General features: G+C 55.9%; 1 protein-coding gene across 1 annotated transcript in view; it reads left to right on the top strand.

Moving 5' to 3' along the window:
* Positions 1 to 10,413, top strand: part of HTT (huntingtin) — a 113,987-nt gene that overhangs the window by 69,373 nt on the left and 34,201 nt on the right. The window contains 4 exon segments of the mRNA XM_010848065.1: positions 639 to 755; positions 3,282 to 3,404; positions 3,671 to 3,906; positions 5,308 to 5,450. Of these exon segments, the coding sequence (XP_010846367.1) occupies positions 639 to 755; positions 3,282 to 3,404; positions 3,671 to 3,906; positions 5,308 to 5,450 (619 nt within the window).

Consider the following 10,413-nt stretch of genomic DNA (forward strand, 5'->3'; position numbering starts at 1 on the left):
CGTACGTGCCGCTGGGTCCTGGGAAGGGAGAGGCCGCTGTGGGAGGAGGCGGCCGGGCAGGCTTTCCAGAGAGTGGGCTCCGCCTGGAACATGGCATTTTATAGACTGGGCTGTAGACTGTCTCTGCGATTAAGCATTTTCAGCTTTGCAGGCTGCCTGGCACCTGCATCTCTCCCTGTCTGCTGTCGTGTGAGCGCCGTCCTGGCAGCAGGTTCACGGTGGCCCCATGCCAGCAAGGCCGTGTTTATCAAGCAGGAGTTCAGGGGTCTCTGTTTAGGAGGGATCACGACCAAACTGGGGCTCACCCACGGAGAACTCTTCTGAAGTAAACCGTCTTCAGGGGGAGGGGAGCTTTGCAGAGCGCAGAGCAGAGGGGAAGGCTCACGGGAGCCGGGGACCCAAACCGTCTTCAGGGGCAGGGGAGCTTTGCAGAGCGCAGAGCAGAGGGGAAGGCTCAGCCGGGGCCCCTGCGCGGCGGTCCGGTCCTGCCCCTGTGCTCTGCCCGAGGCCGACAGGTGCCCGGCTTTCCTCTGGTTGGAGCCTGGGAAGGCCCGAGGCGTGGCCGCGCTGGGTCCGCCTGGTGTGCACGGCGCCTGGGGCGTGCGGGCCGGGCTCAAGCATCTGGGCCGTCCCCGCAGGTGCTGGAGATGTTCACGCTGGTCCTGCGGCAGTGCCACAAGGAGAGCGAGGACAGGTGGAAGCGGCTGTCCCGGCAGGTGGCCGACGTCATCCTCCCGATGCTGGCCAAGCAGCAGGTGCGTCCCCCCCCGCCCCCAACCTGCGCCTCCCGTGGGGCCAGCCTTGGAGCTGCGTGCTCAGGCTCACTCCCAGCGGGCACGTTTCATCGGCGTTAACTGTGCACCGGGGCCAGTGCGGGGCCCGGGTCAGAGACAGCCTGGTGCCCACGGCGCCTCGGGGCTGCCTCCTTTCCGGCTCACCCTGCCTCCCTCCTGTTTGCTCTGTCAGGGAGGGTTTTCTCTTGCTGCTTACAGAGTAGCTTAGCAGTAAGCCGACACTTAGGATCTCTGTGGTTGAACGGTGCCATCGGTGGGCCCCACACGTGCAGGGTTGAGGGCGGGACTCCCTGCCGGGTGCAGCACCGCCTCGGAGTCAGCAGCAGGGACGCGCCAAAGACGGTCACTCCAGAGGCCGCTGCCAGGACACCCCGCCTGCCGCCGGCACAGCTCTGGCTGTGAGGTGCCGTGGGTGCCGCCAGCAGGTGCCCGTCAGCTCGTCCAGGTCGGCCAGCTCGGGAGTGAGTGCTCTGGGCGGTGCGGTGCCCATGGCTCTTGGTGCTGACGGGAGCGGGTAGGCCCTGTCTTCACGGCGTCAGCTGCTTGCTCTGCTCTCATCACAGACTGTCATCCTGAGGCCGGGGTGGGGGCCGGGGAGCGGGGTCATGGCGTTTGGTAAGAACAACAGATACACAGGATTTTTTTGATGACTGGCACCTGACATGTGGCTGCGGGATCTCAGCTCCCGACCAGGGATCAGACCCAGGCTTCAGGCAGTGGAAGGATGGGTCCCAGCTCCTGGACCACCGGGGAGGGCCTGACAAGACGCACTTTTAATGAGTGGGTGGCTCCGCTGTTTGCAGCTGGCTGAGGCATCCATGGCCGCAGGTACGCGTCTCCAGGGTGGGGCTCCGTGAGCTCTGCGCTCCTCTCACCGCAGACACTGAGGAGGCAGCGGGCCGGGGCCGCAGTGCGGGGTGAACGCCCAGCGTACCTTCCCCTGCAGTGGCACTGTGTGCCGGGTGGTCTGTGGGCCAGGGGCACAGCGCAGGGTGCATCCGCACGTACCCCATGACCACGCCTGCCCTCCTGGCCCCAGAGGATGCTGGCCTAGGGCTGGAGACAGCCAGCACAGGGCCTGGTTACTGTCTGTAGCGTCTGACGAGGGTTGTAGAGGGGGGACGCGAAGGACGTGAGGGTGACCTGAGCAGATACCTGGGGAAGCTCTCTCTGGGGGGGCTGTGGGAGAGCCCTCAGGGGTCTTGGTAGGAAGGGGGGCAGGGTGAATCTGAGAGCTGAACAGGCGGTCAGGGTAGGGGTAGCGGAGAGAGCCGCTCACAGCTCAGGGCCTGCATAGACCCGGGCATGGGGACAGAGGGGCAGGAAGGGGCACCCGCTGGACGCAGCTCGGATGCAGAACCAGCGAGCTGTGCTGACAGCTTCAGTGGGCGTGAGAGGAGGGGCAGGTCAGTGGCTGCAAGGTGACGGCTTAGGGGCCACCTGGATGGAGCGAGATTCAGGGGGAGCTCGGAGCCTCATCCGCATGTGTTGGGTTGGGAGAGCAGGAGGTCCCCGAAGAGGCTGAAGCAAGCCCCTGGGGTGCCAGCCTGGAGGGGGCGGGGCACTGCGGGCCAGGGTGGGTGGGCAGTGGGATGCGGCCGAGCCCTGGAGGCGTGAGGGGCCCTGCGGACCAGACGGGGGCGGGGCGGGGAACCGGAGGCGCAGGCGGCACGGTGTTCTGAAACCTAGGAGAGAAGGCACTCCCCGCAGCCGTGGCCATGTGCACCCTGTCAGCAGTGACGGGCTCAACGGCAGGGCGGCGGGCGAGTGCGCTGTGTGCACACTCAATCAGGACCATTCTGCATCCTTTAAAAGTAACCTTAAGGTTTGAAACCCGTTCTTCATTTATTTTTTAGTGGAAAAAAAACAGACATAATACAATTTTTCGAAACAACTTAAAAACTTCTCTACAGGTACAGGAATGTGGAGGAAGTTAAAGAGAACTGCACTAATTTGCGAACGTCGTCTGCTCGGTGGTGGGGTGGGGATGGAGTGCAGGTGAAGAGAGTGAAAGAAGGTAGAGGACAGAGTGTGACGCCCGTGTGGGGGAGCTGCGCGTGCAGGAGGGGGTGCAGCAGGGGCCGGTGTGACGCCCGTGTGGGGGAGCTGCGCGTGCAGGAAGGGGTGCAGCAGGGGCCGGTCCCCGGAGTGGTGGTGACCGTGGCAGGCCATGCGGGCTCAGCTGAGTAAATCTCATACTTGGATCTATTTGAATTTGTGCAGAAAGCATATTTGGTTTATTTAGTAAAAATCTAAATGAAATGAAAAGATTTCCATCGTGCGAAAAAAAACGTAGCTGTTACGGTATTATTCTAAAAAAACGTTTCCTTGGTTTGCTACTGACGTTGAGTCGTATGGAAGTTTTGCGGGGTGGGAACGATGGGATGGTCCAGGTCATCAGGCCGTGAGACACCTCACATGGAGGGCAGCGTTGACCTTTTTTCTGCTGGCTTACGGGGAAACGTCTGCGACATTCACTCGCAACAGATGCACATTGATTCTCACGAGGCCCTGGGAGTGCTGAACACGTTGTTTGAGATTTTGGCCCCCTCCTCCCTACGCCCTGTGGACATGCTTTTACGGAGTATGTTCGTCACCCCAGACACCCTGGTGAGTACCTGGCTCCTGGTGGCGTTCTGGGTCCCCCACCTGGTGCGCCTGGGGGTGTCTGCAGGGCTGGGGGTGGAGACTTTGCCTGTTTCACGGGGTTCCAGACAGCACTGAGGCCGCTGGTCCCAGCCGCACTTTGAGAACCAGCAAGACAGGGACTCAGGGGGCTTTGTCAAACTGGGGGTGAGGGGGGTCTCCGTAACTGGCGTTGGCAGGGGGGTGTCTGGCTGTCCTCCTCAGCAGCGCTTCCCCGGCTCTGTCCCCAGGCAGCGGTGAGCACGGTCCAGCTGTGGGTGTCAGGCATCCTGGCCATCCTGCGGGTGCTGATTTCCCAGTCGACCGAGGACATCGTCCTGTCCCGCATCCAGGAGCTCTCCTTCTCTCCGTACTTGGTCTCCTGTCCGACAATCAGTAGGTTAAGAGATGGGGACAGTACTTCAGCACTGCAGGAGCACACTGAAGGGAGACAGATGAAGAATCTGCCGGAAGAAACATTTGCCAGGTGCGTGTCACGTCTAGTCCGTGGCCTTGGGCTGTCGTGTGGTGTTGGAGCCCTAAGACCGACAAGGTGGCTTAAGGAGCCGGTGTGTTCTCTTTGCCCAGCCAGCCTCGTCTCTGGCCCTTGGTCCTGCCTCTCTGCAGGCTCGGTCAGGTCCTGAATCAGACCCTCTGAAGACTGCCCAGACTAGTCTGTGGGTGCGTTGCCTGCAGAGAGTTGGAAAACGTAGGAAGACCCACTAAAAAGAGCCACTTCTTTTCCTCCCCACTGTGTACTGCCCTCCTGACACCGTAGGCAGCAGAATCCTGCTCCCTGCCAGGTGGACTGCTCTGCTGTGCTCCCCTCCGTATACTTGTGTGTTCTTGGTCATTCAGTTGTGTCCAACTCTTTGCGACCCTGTGGACTGTAGCGCACCAGGCTCCTTTGTCCGTGGGATTCTCCAGATAAGAATACTGGAGCCTGTTGGCATTCCCCTCTCCGGGGGATCTTCCTGACCCAGGGACTGAACCTGCATCTCCTGCATCGCAGCCGGGTTCTTTACCACTGAGCCCCTGGGAAGCCCCACCAGTGTATTTGTGGTGTCAGATCGTGTCTGCCCGTGTCGATGTTGGGAAGCTCCTTGGAGGCCACGCTCATGACTCGGGCACTGTACAGACTTGCTGTTAGACAAGTGTGCCTCCTCGTCTGCTGTACTCGGGTGTGCTCTGAGTTAGAGCCTGCAGAGCATGTCCTGGGCGCTCACTTCCTGCCTGCGTGATGGCCGTGTGCCACCCTTGGGTGGCCGTAGGTAGAGGTCGTCGTGGAGATGAGGCGGGTGAACCTGGTCAGCATGCAGCCTGCGGCTCACGCTGTCGCGGTTAGGCAGGTGGCTGAGGTGCGGGCTGCAGGAACGCCCTGTGGTGGGCATCAGCCCGCTTGATGGCTGAAAGCCTGGAAGGAACACCACAGGTCCCTTGAGCCTCCTGACACGCCCTCAGAGGTGCTGTGCTTATCCCATCTTGTTAGGAAAGTGGTGCACAGAGAGGTCAAGTGGCTTCATCCAGGGCCTCTCTCCTCCTCTCATTGTATTGGGCTTCCCTGGTGGCTCACACGGTGAAGAATTTGCCTGCAGTGCAAGAAACCCAGTTTCGATTCTTGGGTCGGGAAGATCCTCTGGAGAAGGAAATGGCAACCCACTCTAATATTCTTGCCTGGGGAATCCTAAGAACAGAGGAGCCTGGCGGGCTGTAGTGCGTGAGGTTGCACAGAGTCGACATGACTGAGCGACTCACGCTTCCCTGTTCTGCTTCTCTTGCGTTGGACTCCCCCTGTACCTACCGTGTGTGTGATGTTCGTGGGTGTACTTCTTAGGAGTGCTCTGTGACAGTCACCTACTTTGCTCTCCCCTTCTCCCTCTCTCTGAAGGTTTCTGCTCCAGCTGGTTGGAGTCCTCTTAGAGGACATTGTTACAAAGCAGCTGAGAGTGGAGGTGACCGAGCAGCAGCAGACTTTCTACTGCCAGGAGCTGGGCACGCTGCTCATGTGTCTCATCCACATCTTCAAGTCCGGTAGGTGCACCGCACTAGCCTGGCTACAGCGCCTGTGCCCCGCCCTGCCAACACACCCGGCGTGCAGGTGTGCGCAGAGCCCTGTGTGTATTTGACGGCGCAGTGCTGTGCGAACTTTCTGAGGGCCTCTGCTGTGTTAAAGATTCGGGAAGTCAGGATGTTCTGTTGCCTTTATGTATGATTGTGAATTTAAAAAGTCATTGCACGAGAGAGAGTGAGAGAGATCACAAAGTCCCTGCCCTGTAGCAGGCATAGGAAGGGGCCCGAGTTTTTCAAGAGGAATGAGCGTTTTCAAAAGCAGTGGTCTTGCTAGTTATCGGGTAGAGGCATATCTTTCTTTGTTCAGCAAGAAAAGCGAAAGGCAGTTCTAATCTCGGGAAATACAAACAGCGGGAAAGCTTGGCCCAGGCCCGCAGCACACCTGGGGGTGTGGGAGTGGGTGCCCTCTGGGTGGCGGCCCCCAGTGTGCTTCATTCTGTGGCCACGTTACCTGTTTCCATATCTCAGCTCTTACTGTGCTGGCTCTGTTGTCTGGTGGGCTCCTTCCCCATGGCAGAAGGGAGGGTCTCTGACTTGTGGTCTCAGGGCTGCAAGAGTCTGGCCACCCTGGGCCCGCTGAGAGGTTGGACAGCCTTCCTTTGCGGGAGGGGGTTACTTTCCAGTAGCACGGGGAGAAAAGTTATGACAAACCTAGATAGCGTGTTAAAACACAGAGATGTTACTTTGCCGACAAAGGTCCGTATAGTCAAAGCTATGGTTTTTCCAGTGGTCACATATGGATGTGAGAGTTGAACCATAAAGAAAGTTGAGTGCCGAAGAATGATGCTTTTGAACTGTGGTGTTGGAGAAGACTCTTGAGAGTCCCTTGGACTGCAAGGAGATCCAACCAGTAAATCCTAAAGGAAATCAACCCTGAATATTCATTGGAAGGACTGATGTTGAAGCTAAAACTCCAATACTTTGGCCACCTGATGTGAAGAGCCGACTCATTGGAAAAGACCCTGTTGCTGGGAAAGATTGGGGGCAGGAGGAGAAGGGGTGACAGAGGAGGAGACGGCTGGAGGGCATCGCTGACTCAGTGACATGAGTCTGAGCAGGCTCCGGGAGGGGCTGAAGGACAGGGAGGCCGGGTGTGCTACAGTTAGGGTGCTGCAAAGGGTTGGACACAATTTAGCAACTGAACAGCAAACGACAGTGAGCGAGGGAAGCGGAGTGGACAGAGTACCTGAGGGTCTGCTGCAGGCGATGAAAGCGCGTCAGGGTGAGCTCGGAGGCAACCACCAGACCTGAAGCAGAGCGATGAGAAGTTGCCCTCAGAGGGATGCGGCAGGGCACCTGTAGAATCAAATCCTCTTGTGTTACGAGATTTTTAATTTGCATCAAAGTGATATATACACACGAGTTCAAATCCCACTCGTGTATATATCACCTTAATGCAATTAAAGCACACACGCAGATACGTACCATTAAAGCAGAACGTCATTACCATCATCGCCCTTTATTCGCTTGATAAAGAGGTGCTGAGTCACCCGCCGCTGGGCGGGGCCTGGGTGTGCAGTGGTCAGTAGAGCTGATGTGATTCCTGCCTCTGCGGCTGTCAGTCCAGCGAGTCGGACAGTACACAGAGATGCCGGTACACAGAGATGCCGGTACACAGAGGTGCCGCCGCAGGTCCTGATGTCTCCGGATCAGGAAACAAGACAGTGGCAGGCAGCACGGGGCGGGCTCTCCTCGTCGACCGCAAAGCTGAGGCCTGGAGGAGAAGGAGCTGGCGCTTTGGAGAGAGTTTCTGAGAGCGGCCAGGGCCAGAGGGCCTGGGAGGCAGCGGGACCGAGAATGATGGGGCCGGATGCCTCCTCAGCTGCGCCGCGTGACTGCAGGCGCCCTCGGCCCTGGGGTGTAGTCAGAGTTTGTGATAATGGGCTATAGCTTTAAGCCATCTTATTTACTTAACACGGAAATAGTTTTCTTTCTGAGGATCTTCCAATTTATGCCCCACCAACCCACCACTGTAAGTGTGAAGTTGAGAGGATAATTAAGGCATTGAAGAATCAGTTGTTATTAGCATGTTGGTCACTTTCATATTTGGCCATCATTTGGTGTGGATCTGACCCCAGTTCACATCAGGGGCTGCTTTCCACCTTCTTTGATAAGAGCGGTACGTTCTGCGGCCTTCGCCGCACCCAGGGATTTCACGGTGCTTGCTCCCCTGCTGTTCTAACCATCCTCCTTTCCTCAGAGATCAGGGAGGACACTTTTGTGTCTGCTGCAGGGCCGCCCAGCCCGCTTCCTGCAGGGTGCACATGTTCGGTGTCTGTGCTAACCCAGCTACTTGTGCTTGCATGTGGCCCATGGGCTCTGGAAGTGTGACTGCTGTGGCTGAAGCGCTTTTATTTGATCTAATTTTGGTTAAATTTGAACAGCCACTTGTGGAGTGGAGTGTGAGCGGCTGTGCCCTGCTCAGGAGTCCCGGCCAGGCGTCAGGGCACCTGGATTTTGCAGCTCATGTCTTTGGAGATTGTTCAGTTGGTCCTTATTGTTCCTTATTCAGGCACTCAGTCGTGTCCAACTCTGTGACTCCATGGACTGCGGCGCACCAGGCCTCCCTGTCCGTCACCATCTATCGGAGCTTGTTCAGACAAGTCCATTGAGTCGATGATGCCATGCAGCCATCTCATCCTCTTTCGTCCCCTTCTCCTTCTGCCTTCAGTCTTTCCCAGCATCAGGGTCTTTTGCAATGAGTCTGTTCTTCACATCAGTTCTTCACATGGCCAAAGTATTGGAGTTTCAGCTTCAGCATCAGTCCTTCTAATGAACTGGTTTGGTCTCCTTGCAGTCCAGGGGGTTCTCAAAAGTCTTCTCCAACACCACAGTTCAAAAGCATCAATTCTTTGGCACTCAGCCTTCTTTATGGTCCAGTTCTCACATCCATACATGACTACTGGAGAAACCATAGCTTTGACTAGGTGGATCTTTGTCAGCAAAGTAATGTCTCTGCTTTTTAATATGCTGCCTAGGTTTGTCATTAGCTTTTCTTCCAAGGGGCAAGTGTTTTTTAATATCATGGCTGCAGTCACCATCTGCACTGATTTTTGGAGCCCAAGGAAATAAAGTCTCTCTCTGTTTCCATTTTTCCCGCATCTTTGCCATTAAGTGATGGGACCGGATACCATGACCTTAGATTTTTGAATGTTGAATTTTAAGCCAGCTTTTTCACTCTCCTCTTTTAGCTTCATCAAGAAGCTCTCTAGGTCCTCTTCACTTTCTGCCATAAGAGTGGTGTTATTTGCATATCTGAGGTTATTGACCTTTCTCCAGGCAATCTTGATTGTGGCTTGTGCTTTATCCAGCCCGGCATTTCGCATGATGTACTCTGTCTGCATCATCATTTAGGACTTGAAATAGCTCAACTGGAATTCTGTCACCTCCACTAGCTTTGTTCGTAGTGATGCTTCCTAAGGGCACTTGACTTTGCATTCTAAGATGTCTGGCTCTAGGTGAGTGATCACACTATCGTGGTTATTTGGGTCATCAGGATCTTTTTTGTATAGTTTTTCTGTGTATTCTTGCCACCTCTTCTTAGTATCTTTTGTTTTCATTAGGTTCATACCAATTCTGTCCTTTATTGAGCCCATCTTTGCATGAAATGTTCCCTTGGTATCTCTAATTTTCTTGAAGAGATCTCTAGTCTTTCCCATTCTATTGTTTTCCTCTATTTCCTTGCATTGATCACTGAGGAAGGCTTTCTTATCTCTCTTTGCTATTCTTTGGAACTTGCCATTTGAATGGGTATATCTTTCCTTTTCTCCTTTGCCTTTCGCTTCTCTTCTTTTCTCAGCTATCTGTAAGGCCTCCTCAGACAGCCGTTTTGCCTTTTTGCCTTTTTTTTCTTGGGGATGGTTTTGATCACCATGTAATGTTGGTGTTTGTGAATAAGCGGCGATGGGTGTGTATTAAGGTCTTGTTTCTAGCTCCTCGTGTATTTGGACGCCATTTCTTTTAAACACACTAGGGGGCAGAATTACTGTGTGATTGGTTTTGAGATAAAATTAAATCATCGTGTACTTTTATATAAATAAGGTGCCTTTAGCATCTAAAGTTGGTAATTTTTGTTTTTGCATTGCTTAAACAATGACAATAATTACACCCTGCACTGAAAATTGAGACCTTTGAATTTGCCCATTTCAGGTGTTATTTCTTAAAATAGGAACCAGTCTGAGTAACGGCCTTGTGTTTTCACTTTGTTACCCCTCGTGTTAGAGGAGGGGAGTGAACCCCACAGTCGTTGGCCTGTGTCGGATTCCATCTGGCGCAAACAGACAAGAAGGCACCTGGTCTCCACTTTACAGGTGCTCAGAAACCGGCTGCCCAGATGGAAGCAGGGGGAGCCGGCAGCGGGCTGACAGTGTCCATCGCTTTGCCACGGGCAGGGCTGGGTCTGGCCTGTGGCCACCGTGAGGCTCCCTGCTGCTCACCGTGTCGTCCAGTCGCCCCGTCGCCTGCCCCTTCCCACAGCCCTGCAGACGCCTGCCCAGCCGCGGGCAGCATTCCTGCCCCCTTGCTGCCTTCCTGCAGGCCCAGCTCACTTCCTGGTATTTTCAAAAGGGCCTATATTCCCCTGTATGTGTGGGCCAAAGCAGCATTTGTACTTTGTGGACAAATTCGTGTCCTTGCGTCCCTGGGGCATGTGGAGCTGGCTTCGTGTCCATCTTGAGGTGGGCTAGAAGGAAACAGGAATCCGCTCTCCCCTGGGGGAGAGCTTCCGGGCCCTGAGGAGAACACTGGGGAAGCTGGAGCAGAGCCTGCCTGGGTCTGCTGCTGACATGCGGGGCTGAGCGTAGATGCCTGCCTGCCTGGCCACCCAACCCAGGTGGTCGTGTCATGGTGGGCGTGGGGGCCACCCGGCCCTCAGCTCGCTGGAGCCTGCAGGATGGCCGCGCCCTGCCCACCCGCAGGGCTGTGG

Source organism: Bison bison, unplaced genomic scaffold (genome assembly GCF_000754665.1).
Source record: "Bison bison bison isolate TAMUID 2011002044 unplaced genomic scaffold, Bison_UMD1.0 scf7180017849866, whole genome shotgun sequence".
Taxonomy (NCBI): Eukaryota; Metazoa; Chordata; class Mammalia; order Artiodactyla; family Bovidae; genus Bison; species Bison bison.